The sequence below is a fragment of the Anomalospiza imberbis genome, unplaced genomic scaffold, assembly GCF_031753505.1.
Source record: "Anomalospiza imberbis isolate Cuckoo-Finch-1a 21T00152 unplaced genomic scaffold, ASM3175350v1 scaffold_52, whole genome shotgun sequence".
NCBI classification, from domain to species: domain Eukaryota; kingdom Metazoa; phylum Chordata; class Aves; order Passeriformes; family Viduidae; genus Anomalospiza; species Anomalospiza imberbis.
The window spans coordinates 13885-29025 of record NW_027100130.1 but is presented as its reverse complement, the minus strand read 5'-3'; the positions used below and the strand labels follow the sequence as shown (position 1 = coordinate 29025).

General features: G+C 63.5%; 1 protein-coding gene across 1 annotated transcript; it reads left to right on the top strand.

Annotated features, from left to right (window-relative positions):
• The first annotated feature begins 301 nt into the window (after window positions 1-301).
• On the top strand, window positions 302-15023 carry LOC137467067 (SRSF protein kinase 3-like). Its single transcript, XM_068178622.1, has 10 exons — window positions 302-497; window positions 3573-3598; window positions 6915-7103; window positions 8627-8696; window positions 9636-9884; window positions 10706-10806; window positions 11677-11784; window positions 12604-12673; window positions 13733-13825; window positions 14839-15023. Exons 1-10 carry the CDS (start codon window positions 317-319, stop codon window positions 15021-15023), a joined length of 1272 nt encoding a protein of 423 aa, XP_068034723.1. The 5' UTR covers window positions 302-316.
• The last annotated feature ends 118 nt before the right edge of the window (window positions 15024-15141 follow it).

The window sequence follows — 15141 nt, the reverse complement described above, 5'->3', positions numbered from 1 at the left end:
GGGTGCCCCACCCACTTTGTGGTGCCCCTCCCCTCTTTGGGGTGCCCCCCAAAATTTTGGGGTGCCCCTCCCTAATTTGGGGTGCCCCCAGATCCTCATATTCTCCTCCAAGCACTCCCAGCTCCCAAAATGCCCTCGGAGCCCTCTGGGGATGCCCCCCAATTTGTGGCGCCCCTCCCCAATTTGGGATGCCTCCCCAAATGTGGGGTGTTCCCCCCGATGTTGGGGTGCCCCCCCGATGTTGGGGTGCCCCTCCGATGTTGGGGTGACCCCCGGATGTTGGGGTGCCCCCCGGATGTTGGGGTGCCCCGGGCCGATGAGGGGTGCCGTGCCGCAGGTGCTGGAGGGGCTGGATTACCTGCACACCAAGTGCAAGATCATCCACACGGACATCAAGCCCGAGAACGTGCTGCTCTGCGTGCAGCAGCCCTACCTGCGGCACCTGGCGGCGCAGGCTGCGCGCTGGGCGCGGGGGGACGGCCCGCCCCGCGGGGCAGGTACCCCAAAACCCGCACCCGGGGGGGCAGGGTACCCCAAAATCCACACCTGGGGGGCAGGGTACCCCAAAATCCATACCTTGGGAGGGTACCCCAAAATCCATACCTTGGGAGGGTACCCCAAAACCCGCACCCGGGAGGGGTACCCCAAAACCCACACCTGGGGAGGGGGACACCCCAAAATCCACACCCGGGAGGGTACCCCAAAATCCATACCTTGGGAGGGTACCCCAAAATCCATACCTGGGGTGTACCCCAAAATCCACACCTGGGGGGTGTACCCCAAAACCCACACCTGGGAGGGAGGTACCCCAAAACCCACACCGGGGGGGTGCCCCAAAACCCACACCTGGGGAGGGGTACCCCAAAACCCACACCTGGGGAGGGGGGACACCCCAAATCCACACCCGGGAGGGTACCCCAAAATCCATACGTGGGGTGTACCCCAAAACCCGCACCCGGGGGGGGGTACCCCAAAATCCATACCTTGGGAGGGTACCCCAAAATCCACACCTGGGGGAGGTACCCCAAAATCCACACCTGGGGGGCAGGGTACCCCAAAATCCATACCTTGGGAGGGTACCCCAAAATCCACACCTGGGGGGTACCCCAAAATCCACACCTTGGGAGGGTACCCCAAAATCCACACCTGGGGTGTACCCCAAAACCCACACCCGGGAGGGGGGGGGTTACCCCAAAATCCATACCTTGGGAGGCAGGGTACCCCAAAATCCATACCTGGGGGGTACCCCAAAACCCACACCCGGGAGGGGTACCCCAAAATCCATACCTTGGGAGGGTACCCCAAAATCCACACCTGGGGGGTACCCCAAAATCCATACCTGGGGGGTAGCCCAAAACCCTCACCTGAGGGGGCAGGGTACCCCAAAATCCACACCTGGGGAGCAGGGTACCCCGAAACCCACACCTGGGGGGCAGGGTACCCCAAAATCCACACCTGGGGGGGTAGGGTACCCCGAAACCCACACCCGAGGGAGTACGGTACTCCAAAACTCACACCTGGGGGGCAGGTACCCCAAAATCCACAGCTGAGAGGGTAGGGTACCCCAAAATCTGCAGCTGGGGGGGTCGGGTACACTAAAATCCACAGCTGAGGGGGCAGGGATCCCTAAAATCCAACCCTGGGGGGTTAGGGTACCCCAAAATCCTCACCTGGGGGGGTAGGGTACCCCAAAATCCACAGCTGAGAGGGTAGGGATCCCATAAACCCATCCCTGAGGGGTTAGGGTACCCCAAAATCCTCACCTGGGGGAGTAGGGTACCCCAAAATCCACAGCTGAGAGGGTAGGGATCCCATAAATCCATCCCTGAGGGGTAGGGTACCCCAAAATCCTCACCTGGGGGAGTAGGGTACCCCAAAATCCACAGCTGAGAGGGTGGGGATCCCATAAATCCATCCCTTGAGGGGTTAGGGGTACCCCAAAATCCACCCCGGGGGTGTAGGGATCCCCGAAATCCATCCCCATAATGCAGGGACCCCAAAATCCATCCCCGGGGTGGGGGTGGGGGGCAGGTGACCCCCAAAAATTGATCATAGAGTACAGGTGACCCCAAAATCCAGCTCAGCAGTACAGGTGACCCCCAAAAACTGATCATGGAGCGCAGGTGACCCCAAAATCCAGCTCAGCAGTACAGGTGACCCCCAAAAACTGATCATGGAGCGCAGGTGACCCCCAAAAACTGATCATGGAGCGCAGGTGACCCCAAAAACTGATCCTGGACTGCAGGTGATCCCCAAAAACTGATCATGGAGCACAGGTGACCCCAAAATCCAGCTCAGCAGTGCAGGTGACCCCCAAAAACTGATCATGGAGTGCAGGTAACCCCAAAAACTGATCATGGAGCGCAGGTGACCCCAAAATCCAGCTCAGCAGTGCAGGTGACCCCAAAAACTGATCATGGAGTGCAGGTGACCCCAAAATCCAGCTCAGCAGTGCAGGTGACCCCCAAAAACTGATCATGGAGTGCAGGTGACCCCAAAATCCAGCTCAGGAGCACAGGTGACCCCCCAAAAACTGATCATGGAGCGCAGGTGACCCCAAAAACTGATCATGGAGCGCAGGTGACCCCAAAATCCAGCTCAGGAGTGCAGGTGACCCCCAAAAACTGATCATGGAGCACAGGTGACCCCAAAATCCAGCTCAGGAGTGCAGGTGACCCCCAAAAACTGATCATGGAGCACAGGTGACCCCAAAAACTGATCATGGAGTGCAGGTGATCCCCAAAAACTGATCATGGAGCGCAGGTGACCCCAAAAAACTGATCATGGACTGCAGGTGATCCCCAAAAACTGATCATGGAGCTCAGGTGACCCCAAAAACTGATCATGGACTGCAGGTGATCCCCAAAAACTGATCATGGAGCACAGGTGACCCCCAAAAACTGATCATGGAGCGCAGGTGACCCCAAAATCCAGCTCAGCAGTGCAGGTGACCTCCAAAAACTGATCATGGAGTGCAGGTGACCCCAAAAACTGATCATGGAGTGCAGGTGACCCCAAAATCCAGCTCAGGAGCGCAGGTGACCCCCAAAAACTGATCATGGAGTGCAGGTGACCCCAAAAACTGATCATGGAGCACAGGTGACCCCAAAATCCAGCTCAGGAGCGCAGGTGACCCCCAAAAACTGATCATGGAGTGCAGGTGACCCAAAAACTGATCATGGAGCGCAGGTGACCCCAAAATCCAGCTCAGGAGTGCAGGTAACCCCAAAAACTGATCATGGAGGGCAGGTGACCCCCAAAAACTGATCATGGAGCTCAGGTGACCCCAAAAACTGATCATGGACTGCAGGTGACCCCCAAAAACTGATCATGGAGCGCAGGTGACCCCAAAATCCAGCTCAGGAGCACAGGTGACCCCCAAAAACTGATCATGGAGCTCAGGTGACCCCAAAATCCATCCTGTGTGCAGGTAGCTGTTGATCCCCCAAAAGAACAGGTGTGCCCAGCCCCCCACTGCTCGGGGGGTGCCCCTGGAATTCGGGGATCCCCAGATCCCCCCACACCTGGGCTGGGGGCCCTGGGCTGAACCCCCCCCTCCTGTCTGTCCACAGTGAGCTCGGCACCCCAGGAGGAACCTGTGAGTGTGATTGCACACCTGAGTGTGCTCACCTGTGTGTGCTCACCTGTGACATTGCACACCTGAGTGTGCTCACCTGTGTGTCATTGCACACCTGTGTGACATTGCACACCTGAGTGTGCTCACCTGTGTGTGCTCACCTGTGTGTGCTCACCTGTGTGTGCTCACCTGTGACATTGCACACCTGAGTGTGCTCACCTGTGTGTCATTGCACACCTGAGTGTGCTCACCTGTGTGCGCTCACCTGTGTGTCATTGCACACCTGTGTGTGTGCTCACCTGTGTGTGCTCACCTGTGTGTCATTGCACACCTGTGTGTGCTCACCTGTGTGCGCTCACCTGGGTGTCATTGCACACCTGTGTGTGTGCTCACCTGTGTGCGCTCACCTGTGTCATTGCACACCTGAGTGTGCTCACCTGTGTGCACTCATCTGTGTCATTGCACACCTGTGTGTGTGCTCACCTGTGTGTGTGCTCACCTGTGACATTGCACACCTGTGTGTGCTCACCTGTGTGTCATTGCACACCTGTGTGTGTGCTCACCTGTGTGTGTGCTCACCTGTGTCATTGCACACCTGTGTGTGCTCACCTGTGTGTGCTCACCTGTGACAATGCACACCTGAGTGTGTGCTCACCTGTGTGTGTGTTCACCTGTGTGTCATTGTACACCTGTGTGTGCTCACCTGTGTGTGTGCACACCTGAGTGTGCTCACCTGTGTGTCATTGCACACCTGTGTCATTGCACACCTGTGTGTGTGCTCACCTGTGTGTGCTCACCTGTGACAATGCACACCTGAGTGTGTGCTCACCTGTGTGTGTGTTCACCTGTGTGTCATTGTACACCTGTGTGTGCTCACCTGTGTGTGTGCACACCTGAGTGTGCTCACCTGTGTGTCATTGCACACCGGTGTCATTGCACACCTGTGTGTGTGCTCACCTGTGTGCGCTCACCTGTGTCATTGTACACCTGTGTGTGTGCTCATGTGTGTGTGCTCACCTGTGTGTCATTGCACACCTGTGTGTGTGCTCATCTGTGTGTGTGCTCGCCTGTGTGTGTGCTCACCTGTGTGCGCTCACCTGTGTCATTGCACACCTGTGTGTGTGCTCATCTGTGTGTGTGCTCACCTGTGTGTGTGCTCACCTGTGGGCGCTCACCTGTGTCATTGCACACCTGTGTGTGTGCTCATCTGTGTGTGTGCTCACCTGTGTGTGTGCTCACCTGTGGGCGCTCACCTGTGTCATTGTACACCTGAGTGTGCTCGCCTGTGTGTGTGCTCACCTGTGTGTGTGCACACCTGTGTGTCATTGTACACCTGTGTGCTCACCTGTGTGTGTGCACTCACCTGTGACATTGCACACCTGTGTGTGCTCACCTGCATGTCATTGTACACCTGTGTGTGTGCTCACCTGTGTGTGTGCACTCACTTGTGACATTGCACACCTGAGTGTGCTCACCTGTGTGTGCTCACCTGTGACATTGCACACCTGTGTGTGCTCACCTGTGTGTCATTGCACACCTGAGTGTGTGCTCACCTGTGTGTGCTCACCTGTGTCATTGCACACCTGAGTGTGCTCACCTGTGTGTGCTCACCTGTGACATTGCACACCTGTGTGTGCTCACCTGTGTGTGCTCACCTGTGTGTGCTCACCTGTGACATTGCACACCTGTGTGTGCTCACCTGTGTGTCATTGTACACCTGTGTGCTCACCTGTGTGCGCTCACCTGTGACATTGCACACCTGTGTGTGCTCACCTGTGTGCGCTCACCTGTGTGTCATTGCACACCTGTGTGTGTGCTCACCTGTGTGCGCTCACCTGTGACATTGCACACCTGTGTGTGCTCACCTGTGTGTGTGCTCACCTGTGTGCACTCACCTGTGTCATTGTACACCTGAGTGTGCTCGCCTGTGTGTGTGCTCACCTGTGGGCGCTCACCTGTGTCATTGTACACCTGTGTGTGTGCACACCTGTGTGTGCTCACCTGTGTGTGTGCACACCTGTGTGTCATTGTACACCTGTGTGCTCACCTGTGTGTGTGCACTCACCTGTGACATTGCACACCTGTGTGTGCTCACCTGCATGTCATTGTACACCTGTGTGTGTGCTCACCTGTGTGTGTGCACTCACTTGTGACATTGCACACCTGAGTGTGCTCACCTGTGTGCGCTCACCTGTGACATTGCACACCTGTGTGTGCTCACCTGTGTGTCATTGCACACCTGAGTGTGTGCTCACCTGTGTGTGCTCACCTGTGTGTCATTGCACACCTGTGTGTGTGCTCACCTGTGTGTGCTCACCTGTGACATTGCACACCTGTGTGTGCTCACCTGTGTGTCATTGCACACCTGAGTGTGTGCTCACCTGTGTGTGCTCACCTGTGTGTCATTGCACACCTGTGTGTGTGCTCACCTGTGTGTGCTCACCTGTGACATTGCACACCTGAGTGTGCTCACCTGTGTGTCATTGCTCACCTGTGACATTGCACACCTGTGTGTGCTCACCTGTGTGCGCTCACCTGTGTCATTGTACACCTGTGTGTGCTCATGTGTGTGTGCTCACCTGTGTGTGTGCAGACTTGTGTCATGGTACACCTGTGTGCGCGCTCACTGTGTGTTTGCTCGTCTGTGTGTGCTCACCTGTGACATTGCACACCTGTGTGTGCTCACCTGCGTGCATGCGCACCTGTGCGCGCTCACTGTGTGTGTGTTCGTCTGTGTGTGCTCACCTGTGACATTGCACACCTGTGTGTGCTCACCTGCATGTATGCACACCTGTGCGCGCTCACTGTGTGTGTGTTCGTCTGTGTGTGCTCACCTGTGACATTGCACACCTGTGTGTGCTCACCTGCGTGTATGCACACCTGTGCGCGCTCACTGTGTGTGTTTGCTCGTCTGTGTGTGCTCACCTGTGACATTGCACACCTGTGTGTGCTCACCTGTGTGTGTGCACACCTGTGTGTGTGCTCACCTGTGTGTGTGCTCACCTGTGTGTGCTCACCTGTGACATTGCACACCTGTGTGTGCTCACCTGTGTGTCATTGTACACCTGTGTGTGTGCACACCTGTGTGTGTGCTCACCTGTGTGTGTGCTCACCTGTGACATTGCACACCTGTGTGTGCTCACCTGCGTGCATGCACACCTGTGCGCGCTCACTGTGTGTGTGCTCGCCTGTGTGTGCTCACCTGTGACATTGCACACCTGTGTACCCCTGCACGGTTTTGCACACCTGTCTGCCCTTTACCCCCAAAATCAAATTCCCCCCGTCCATTCCCTCCAAAACCGAGGGGATCCCCCAAAATCCATCAATCCCTCCCCAGGAGCGGCTGTCGCGGGCTCAGCGGCGCCGGCGGCGGCGGCGACAGCGGCGACAGCGGCAGCTGCTGGCCGAGCGGCTGCGGGACCTGGAGCGGCTGCGCGACACCGCGGGGACACCGGGGACAGCCAGCGACACCGGGGACACCGGTCAGTGCGGGGGGGGGCACCGGGGACACTGGGGACACCGGTCAGTGCGGGGGGGGACACCGGGGACACCGGTCAGTGCGGGGGGACACCGGGGACACCGGTCAGTGCAGGTGGGGACACCGGGGACAGCCAGTGACACCGGGGACACCGGTCAGTGTGGGGGGACACCGGGGACACCGGGGAGGGACACTGGGGACAGCCGGGGACACTGGTCACTGCTGGGGGGGGACACCGGGGACAGCCAGCGACACCGGGGACACCGGTCAGTGCGGGGGGGGACACCGGGGACACCGGGGAGGGACACCGGGGACACCGGGGACACTGGGGACACCGGTCAGTGCTGGGGGACACCGGGGACACCGGGGACACCAGGGACAGCGGTCAGTGCGGGTGGGGACACCGGGGACAGCTGGGGACACTGGGTACACCGGGGACACCGGGGACACTGGGTACACCGGGGACACCGGGGACACTGGGGACACTGGTCACTGCTGGGGGGGGACACCGGGGACAGCCAGTGACACCGGGGACACCGGTCAGTGCGGGTGGGGACACCGGGGACACCGGTCAGTGCGGGTGGGGACACCGGGGACACCGGGGACACCGGTCAGTGCAGGTGGGGACACCGGGGACACCGGGTACACCGGTCAGTGCGGGTGGGGACACCGGGGACACCGGGACACCGGTCAGTGCGGGGGGACACCGGGGACAGCCAGTGACACGGGGACACCGGTCAGTGCGGGGGGGGACACCGGGGACACCGGGGACACTGGGGACACTGGGGACACCGGTCAGTGCAGGGAGGGACACCGGGGACACCGGGGACACCAGTCAGTGCAGGGAGGGACACCGGGGACACCGGGGACACCGGTCAGTGCGGGTGGGGACACCGGGGACACTGGGGACACCGGTCAGTGCGGGGGGACACCGGGGACACCGGGGACACCGGTCAGTGCGGGTGGGGACACCGGGGACACCGGGGACACCGGTCAGTGCGGGTGGGGACACCGGGGACAGCTGGGGACACCGGGGACACTGGGGACACCGGTCAGTGCTGGGGGGGGACACCGGGGACAGCCAGCGACACCGGGGACACCGGTCAGTGCGGGTGGGGACACCGGGGACACCGGTCAGTGTGGGTGGGGACACCAGGGACACTGGGGACACCGGGGACACTGGGGACACCGGTCATTGCGGGGGGACACCGGGGACACTGGGGACAGCCGGGGACACTGGTCACTGCTGGGGGGGGACACCGGGGACAGCCAGCGACACCGGGGACACCGGTCAGTGCGGGTGGGGACACTGGGGACACCGGGGACAGCGGTCAGTGCGGGTGGGGACACCGGGGACACCGGGGACACCAGTCACTGCGGGGAGGGACACCGGGGACACCGGTCAGTGCGGGTGGGGACAGCGGGGACAGCCAGCGACACCGGGGACAGCGGTCAGTGCAGGAGGGACACCGGGGACAGCTGGGGACAGTGGTCAGTGTGGGTGGGGACACCGGGACACCGGTCACTGCGGGTGGGGACACCGGGGACACTGGGGACACCGGTCAGTGCAGGTGGGGACACCGGGGACACCGGGGACACCGGTCAGTGCAGGAGGGACACCGGGGACAGCTGGGGACGCAGGTCAGTGCTGCGGGGGACACCGGGGACACCGGGGACACCGGTCAGTGCTGGGGGACAGCAGGGACACCGGTCAGTGCTGGGGGCGACACTGGGGACACCGGGGACGCTGGTCAGTGCTGGGGGGGACACCGGGGACACCGGGGACGCTGGTCAGTGCTGGGGGGGACACCGGGGACGGGCAGGGACACCGGTCAGTGTTGGGGGGACACCAGGGACACTGGGGACACCGGGGACGCTGGTCAGTGCTGGGGGGACACCGGGGACACCGGGGACGCTGGTCCCCAGGGTGGGTTTGGGGTCCCCAGGATGGGGTGGGGGGAGCCCCTAAGATATTTTGGGGTCCCCAAGGTGGATTTGGGGTCCCCAAGGTGGGTTTGGGGTCCCTAGGAGGGGGTGGGGGGAGCCCCTAAGATATTTTGGGGTCCCCAGGGTGGGTTTGGGGTCCCTAGGAGGGGGTGGGGGGAGCCCCTAAGATATTTTGGGGTCCCCAGGGTGGGTTTGGGGTCCCCAAGGTGGGTGTGGGGTCCCCAGGATGGGGTGGGGGGAGCCCCTAAGATATTTTGGGGTCCCCAAGGTGGATTTGGGGTCCCCAAGGTGGGTTTGGGGTCCCTAGGAGGGGACGGGGGGAGCCCCTAAGATATTTTGGGGTCCCCAGGGTGGGTGTGGGGTCCCCAGGATGGGGTGGGGGGAGCCCCTAAGATATTTTGGGGTCCCCAGGGTGGGTTAGGGCCTTGTGGGTGAGCAGGACCCCCAAGAACAATTTGAGGGGCTCTGGGGACGGTTTTGGGGTCCCTGCTCCCGTTTTGGGGAACCCCACGAGTCTTTGGGGCTCCAGAAATTTTTTGGGGGGGGGAGGGGGGGAGGTTAGGGGACCACCTGGGAGTTTTTGGGGTGAATTTGGGGAGGGGGGAGGGTCTCAGGGTCTCTTTCCTCTTGCAGAAACCCCCACGGACCCCCCGGAGGAATTTGGGGGGAGCCCCCCGAGCGGGGCCTCGTCCTCGGGGGTGCACACGCTGCCGGCAGGGGGCGGCTCCAGCGATGGATTTTCGGGGGGCTCCTGCGCCTCCAGGGGGGGCCCGGGACCCCCCCGGCGCCCCCCCAGCCCCAGCTCGGCCTCGGACTCCCTGTTCACCCCCACCTCCAGCTCCCTCATTTCGGGGGGCTCCGAGGGGCTCCCCAACCCCCTGGGTCAGTGTGGGGGGGAGGGGGGGGTTGGGAGGATTTTGGGGGGGAATTTGGGGTTGGGGGGGTTCTAGGGGAGGCAATTTGGGGTTGGGGGGGGTCTGGAGGAGCAATTTGGGGGGATATTTAGGGTTTGGGGGGGTCTGGGGGGCAATTTTTTGTGGGGGGGGGGGGGTCCGGAGGAACAATTTGGGGTGGATTTGGGGGGGTGTTTAGAGTTGGGGGGGATCGAGGGGGGGCAATTTGGGGGGTATTCGGGATTGGGGGGGGTCTGGGGGGGCAATTTGGGGTTGGGGGGGTCTGGAGGACCAATTTGGGGGGATATTTCGGGTTTGGCGGGGTCTGGGGGGCAATTTGGGGTGGATTTGGGGGGTATTTGGGATTGGGGGGTCTGGGGGGGCAATTTGGGGGTATTCGGGATTGGGGGGGATCGAGAGGGGAATTTGGGGGGTATTCGGGATTGAGGGGGTCTAGGGGGGCAATTTGGGGTGGATTTGGGGGGTATTCGGGATTGGGGGGGTCTGGGGGGGCAATTTGGGGTGGATTTGGAGGGTCTGGGGGGTCAGGGGTCTGGGGGGCAATTTGGGGTGGATTTGGGGGCTATTCGGGATTGGGGGGGTCTGGGGGGGCAATTTGGGGTGGATTTGGGGGTATTCGGGATTGGGGGGGTCTGGGGGGGCAATTTGGGGTGGATTTGGGGGGTATTCGGGATTGGGGGGGTGTGGGGGGGCAATTTGGGGGAGGGGTGGAAATAGGGGCTCCACTGGGGGTGTGGAGGCACCGGGGGTGCCCGGGTGAGCCCCCAAGGTCCCCAATGTCCCCTCCAGGTGAGGGGGGGCTGCCGGGGGGGCAGGAGAACCCCCTGGACCCCCGCGCTGCCCCCCGGCTGCGCATCAAGATCGCCGACCTGGGCAACGGCTGCTGGGTGGTGAGAGGGACTGGGGGCACTGGGAGGGACTGGGGGGTCACTGGGAGGGACCTGGGGGGGACTGGGGGCACTGGGAGGGACTGGGGGGGACTGGGGGGCCACTGGGAGGGACTGGGGGCACTGGGAGAGACTGGGGGGGACTGGGGGGGACTGGGGGCACTGGGAGGGACTGGGGGGGACTGGGAGGGTCACTGGGAGGGACCTGGGGGGGACTGGGGGGTCACTGGGAGGGACTGGGGGGGACTGGGAGGGTTACTGGGAGGGACTGGGGGGGACTGGGGGGGACAGGGGGGGACTGGGCAGACTGGGGGGTCACTGGGAGGGACTGGGGGGGGGTCACTGGGGGGGACTGGGCGGACTGGGGGCCACTGGGAGGGACTGGGGGAGATGGGGGGGGTCACTGGGAGGGACTGGGAGGGACTGGGAGGGACTGGGGGGGTCACTGGGAGGGACTGGGAGGGGATTGGGGGGGACTGGGAGGGAACTGGGAGATGAACTGGGAGCACTGGGAGAGCACTGGGGGGGAACTGGGAGCACTGGGAGAGGGACTGGGAGGGACTGGGGGGGACTGGGGGGTCACTGGGAGGGACTGGGGGGGACTGGGGGGTCACTGGGAGGGACTGGGGGGGTCACTGGGAGGGACTGGGGGGGTCACTGGGGGGGACTGGGCGGACTGGGGGGTCACTGGGAGGGACTGTGGGGTATTGGGGGGGACTGGGGGCCACTGGGGGGGACTGGGGGGGTCACTGGGGGTGAGGTTTTGGGGTTCTGTGGGTGTTCCTGTGGGTCTGGGGGGTTTGTGTGGGGTCGGTGGGGGGGGGTTCTGGGGGTGTTTTTGGGGCTGGGGGTGACCCCTCCGTGCCCCCCCAGCACAAACACTTCACCGAGGACATCCAGACCCGGCAGTACCGGGCCCTGGAGGTGCTGCTGGGGGCGGGGTACGGCCCCCCCGCCGACATCTGGAGCACGGCCTGCATGGTGAGGGCTGGGGAGGGGGCTTCTCATGGACCCCGGGCTGGGGAGGGGGCTCTGATGGACCCCAAGGTGGGGAGGGGGCTGCCCATGGACCCCGGGCTGGGGAGGGGGCTCTGATGGACCCCAAGGTGGGGAGGGGGCTCTGATGGACCCCGGGCTGGGGAGGGGGCTCTGATGGACCCCAAGGTGGGGAGGGGGCTCTGATGGACCCCGGGCTGGGGAGGGGGCTGCCCATGGACCCTGGGGTGGGGAGGGGGCTCTGATGGACCCCGGGCTGGGGAGGGGGCTGCCCATGGACCCTGGGGTGGGGAGGGGGCTCTGATGGACCCCGGGCTGGGGAGGGGGCTCTGATGGACCCCGGGCTGGGGAGGGGGCTCTGATGGACCCTGGGGTGGGGAGGGGGCTCTGATGGACCCCGGGCTGGGGAGGGGGCTCTGGTGGACCCCGGGCTGGGGAGGGGGCTCTGATGGACTCTGGGCTGGGGAGGGGGCTTCTCATGGACCTCGGGCTGCGGAGGGGGCTCTGATGGACCCTGGGCTGGGGAGGGGGCTTCTCATGGACGCCGGGCTGGGGAGGGGGCTTCTCATGGACGCCGGGCTGGGGAGGGGGCTCTGATGGACCCCGGGCTGGGGAGGGGGCTCTGATGGACCCCGGGCTGGGGAGGGGGCTGCCCATGGACCCCAAGGTGGGGAGGGGGCTCTGATGGACCCCGGGCTGGGGAGGGGGCTCTGATGGACCCTGGGGTGGGGAGGGGGCTGCCCATGACCCCCTGGGTGAGGGGGGGTCTCCCATGACCCCCCAGGACCCCCGTGCCCCCCGCAGGCGTTCGAGCTGGCCACGGGCGATTACCTGTTCGAGCCACACTCGGGGGAGGAGTACAGCCGCGACGAGGGTGGGCGGGGCCATGGGATGGGTGTGGTCTCTGGGATGGGTGTGGTCTCTGGGATGGGTGTGGTCGCTGGGATGGGTGTGGTCGCTGGGATGGGTGTGGTCGCTGGGATAGGTGTGGTCTCAGATGGGTGTGGTCGCTGGGATGGGTGTGGTCACTGGGATGGGTGTGGTCTCTGGGATGGGTGTGGTCGCTGGGGTGGGTGTGGTCTCGGATGGGTGTGGTCTCGGATGGGTGTGGTCGCTGGGGTGGGTGTGGTCTCGGATGGGTGTGGTCTCGGATGGGTGTGGTCTCGGATGGGTGTGGTCTCTGGGATGGGTGTGGTCCCGGATGGGTGTGGTCGCTCGGATGGGTGTGATCACTGGGATGGGTGTGGTCGCTGGGATGGGTGTGGTCTCGGATGGGTGTGGTCTCGGATGGGTGTGGTCGCTGGGATGGGTGTGGTCACTGGGATGGGTGTGGTCGCTGGGATGGGTGTGGTCTCGGATGGGTGTGGTCTCGGATGGGTGTGGTCGCTGGGATGGGTGTGGTCACTGGGATGGGTGTGGTCGCTGGGATGGGTGTGGTCGCTGGGATGGGTGTGGTCTCTGGGATGGGTGTGGTCCCGGATGGGTGTGGTCGCTGGGATGGGTGTGGTCTGAGATGGGTGTGGTCGCTGGGATGGGCCTCAATGATGGGTGTGGCCTCTAATGTGGGCGCGGCCTCAGGGCTGGGTGGGGTGTGGCACCTGTGGGCGGGGCATCCCCAACAAGGATGTTTAAGGGGGTGTGGTGTCTGGTAGCCAATAGGGAGCCAAGGGGTGTGGCTGACACAAGGGCGTGGCCATTGGGAATGGCACTTCGAACAAGGGGCGTGGCCTGGCGTAGGGGCGTGGCTCATAACTGGGTGGAGCCTGCTGTGGGGTGGCAGCCAATGGACTGGGGGGTTGGCGAAGGGGGCGTGGCCAACTCAGTATCCCCATGTGGGGGTGGGGAGAGAAGGGATGGGAGGAGCAGGGTGGGCGTGGCTGAAGGGAGTGGGCGTGGCTATAGTGGGCGTGTCTGACCCGCCCCGCCCCCGCAGACCACATAGCGCACGTGATCGAGCTGCTGGGGGAGATCCCGCGGCACGTGGCCCTGGGGGGGCGCTACTCCCGCGAGTTCTTCAACAGGAGAGGTGAGGGCGGGGCCGCTGGGCGGGGCCAGGGCTGGGCACCTGGTCCGTGGGCGTGGCTACGTCTGGGTGTGGCCCGGCGGGATGCCAGGGGGCGGGGTTAAGTGCTGGGTGGGGCCCTGAAGGTGTGGCGGAAGTGGTAGAAGGTGGGGTTATGCAAATGAGGGGGTGGGGGTGGTGTCATACACATGGGGGTGTGGTCATGGAAAAGGGGCGGGACTTCAGCTCAGCAGGGTTGTGAGGTGGGGAGGGGGTGGGGTTTGTTCTCCCGTAGCCCCGCCCACAAGGGGAGGGGCGTCTCCTATTCCTCTGTAAGGGGTGGGGCCATATTAGGATTGGGGTGTGTCCTCACTGCACCCCCATAAGGGGCGGGGCCACAGGTTTGGGGCGTGTCCTCACTGCACCCCTCATAAGGGGCGGGGCCACAGGTTTGGGGCGTGTCCTCACTGCACCCCTCATAAGGGGCGGGGCCACAGGTTTGGGGCGTGTCCTCACTGCACCCCTCATAAGGGGCGGGGCCACAGAATTGGGGCGTGTCCTCACTGTACCCTGCATAAGGGGTGGGGCCATATCAGAATTGGGGTGTGTCCTGACCACACCCTTAATTGGGGTGGAGCCACATCGGGATTGGTGTGTCCTGACCACACCCCTCATAAGGGGTGGAGCCACATCGGGATTGGGGCGTGTCCCAGCCACACCCCTCATAAGGGGTGGAGCCACATCGGGATTGGGGCGTGTCCCAGCCACACCCCTCATAAGGGGTGGAGCCACATCGGGATTGGGGCGTCCTGACCACACCCCTCATAAGGGGTGGAGCCACATCGGGATTGGGGCGTGTCCCAGCCACACCCCTCATAAAGGGTGTGACCATGTGGGGGCTGGGGCGTGTCTTGACCACACCCCTCTAAGGGGCGGGGCCACCTCATCATCCTCCCTGCCCCTCCCACTGCTCGGTGCGTAACACGGGGGCGGGCGTGTCCCCTGCCGGCCCCGCCCCTGACCCCGCCCCTCCCCAGGTGAGCTGCGGCACATCCGGCACCTGCGGCCGTGGGGGCTGCGGGCGGTGCTGCAGGAGAAGTACGAGTGGCCGCGGGGGCCGGCGGCCGCCTTCGCCCGCTTCCTGCGGCCCATGCTGGCCTTCGAGCCCGCCCGCCGCGCCACCGCCCGCCAGTGCCTGCAGCACCCCTGGCTCCGCCCCTAGCCCCGCCCCCGCCACGCCCACCGCCTCAATAAACCACGGGGGGACTGGTGGTCCTGGGCTGTTTATTTGGGGGGTCCTGTGAGGGGTTTGGGGGGTCCTGGGGTGTTTTTTGGGGTCC

What these genes read in the sequence shown, in the direction of transcription:
- LOC137467067 (XM_068178622.1), top strand. Translation starts at nt 317, where the DNA reads ATGAGGGGTGCCGTGCCGCAGGTGCTGGAGGGGCTGGATTACCTGCAC. An exon ending in TGGGCAACGGCTGCTGGGTG is followed by an intron (nt 10,807 to 11,676) that starts GTGAGAGGGACT and finishes GTGCCCCCCCAG; the next exon opens with CACAAACACTTCACCGAGGA. An exon ending in TCTGGAGCACGGCCTGCATG is followed by an intron (nt 11,785 to 12,603) that starts GTGAGGGCTGGG and finishes TGCCCCCCGCAG; the next exon opens with GCGTTCGAGCTGGCCACGGG.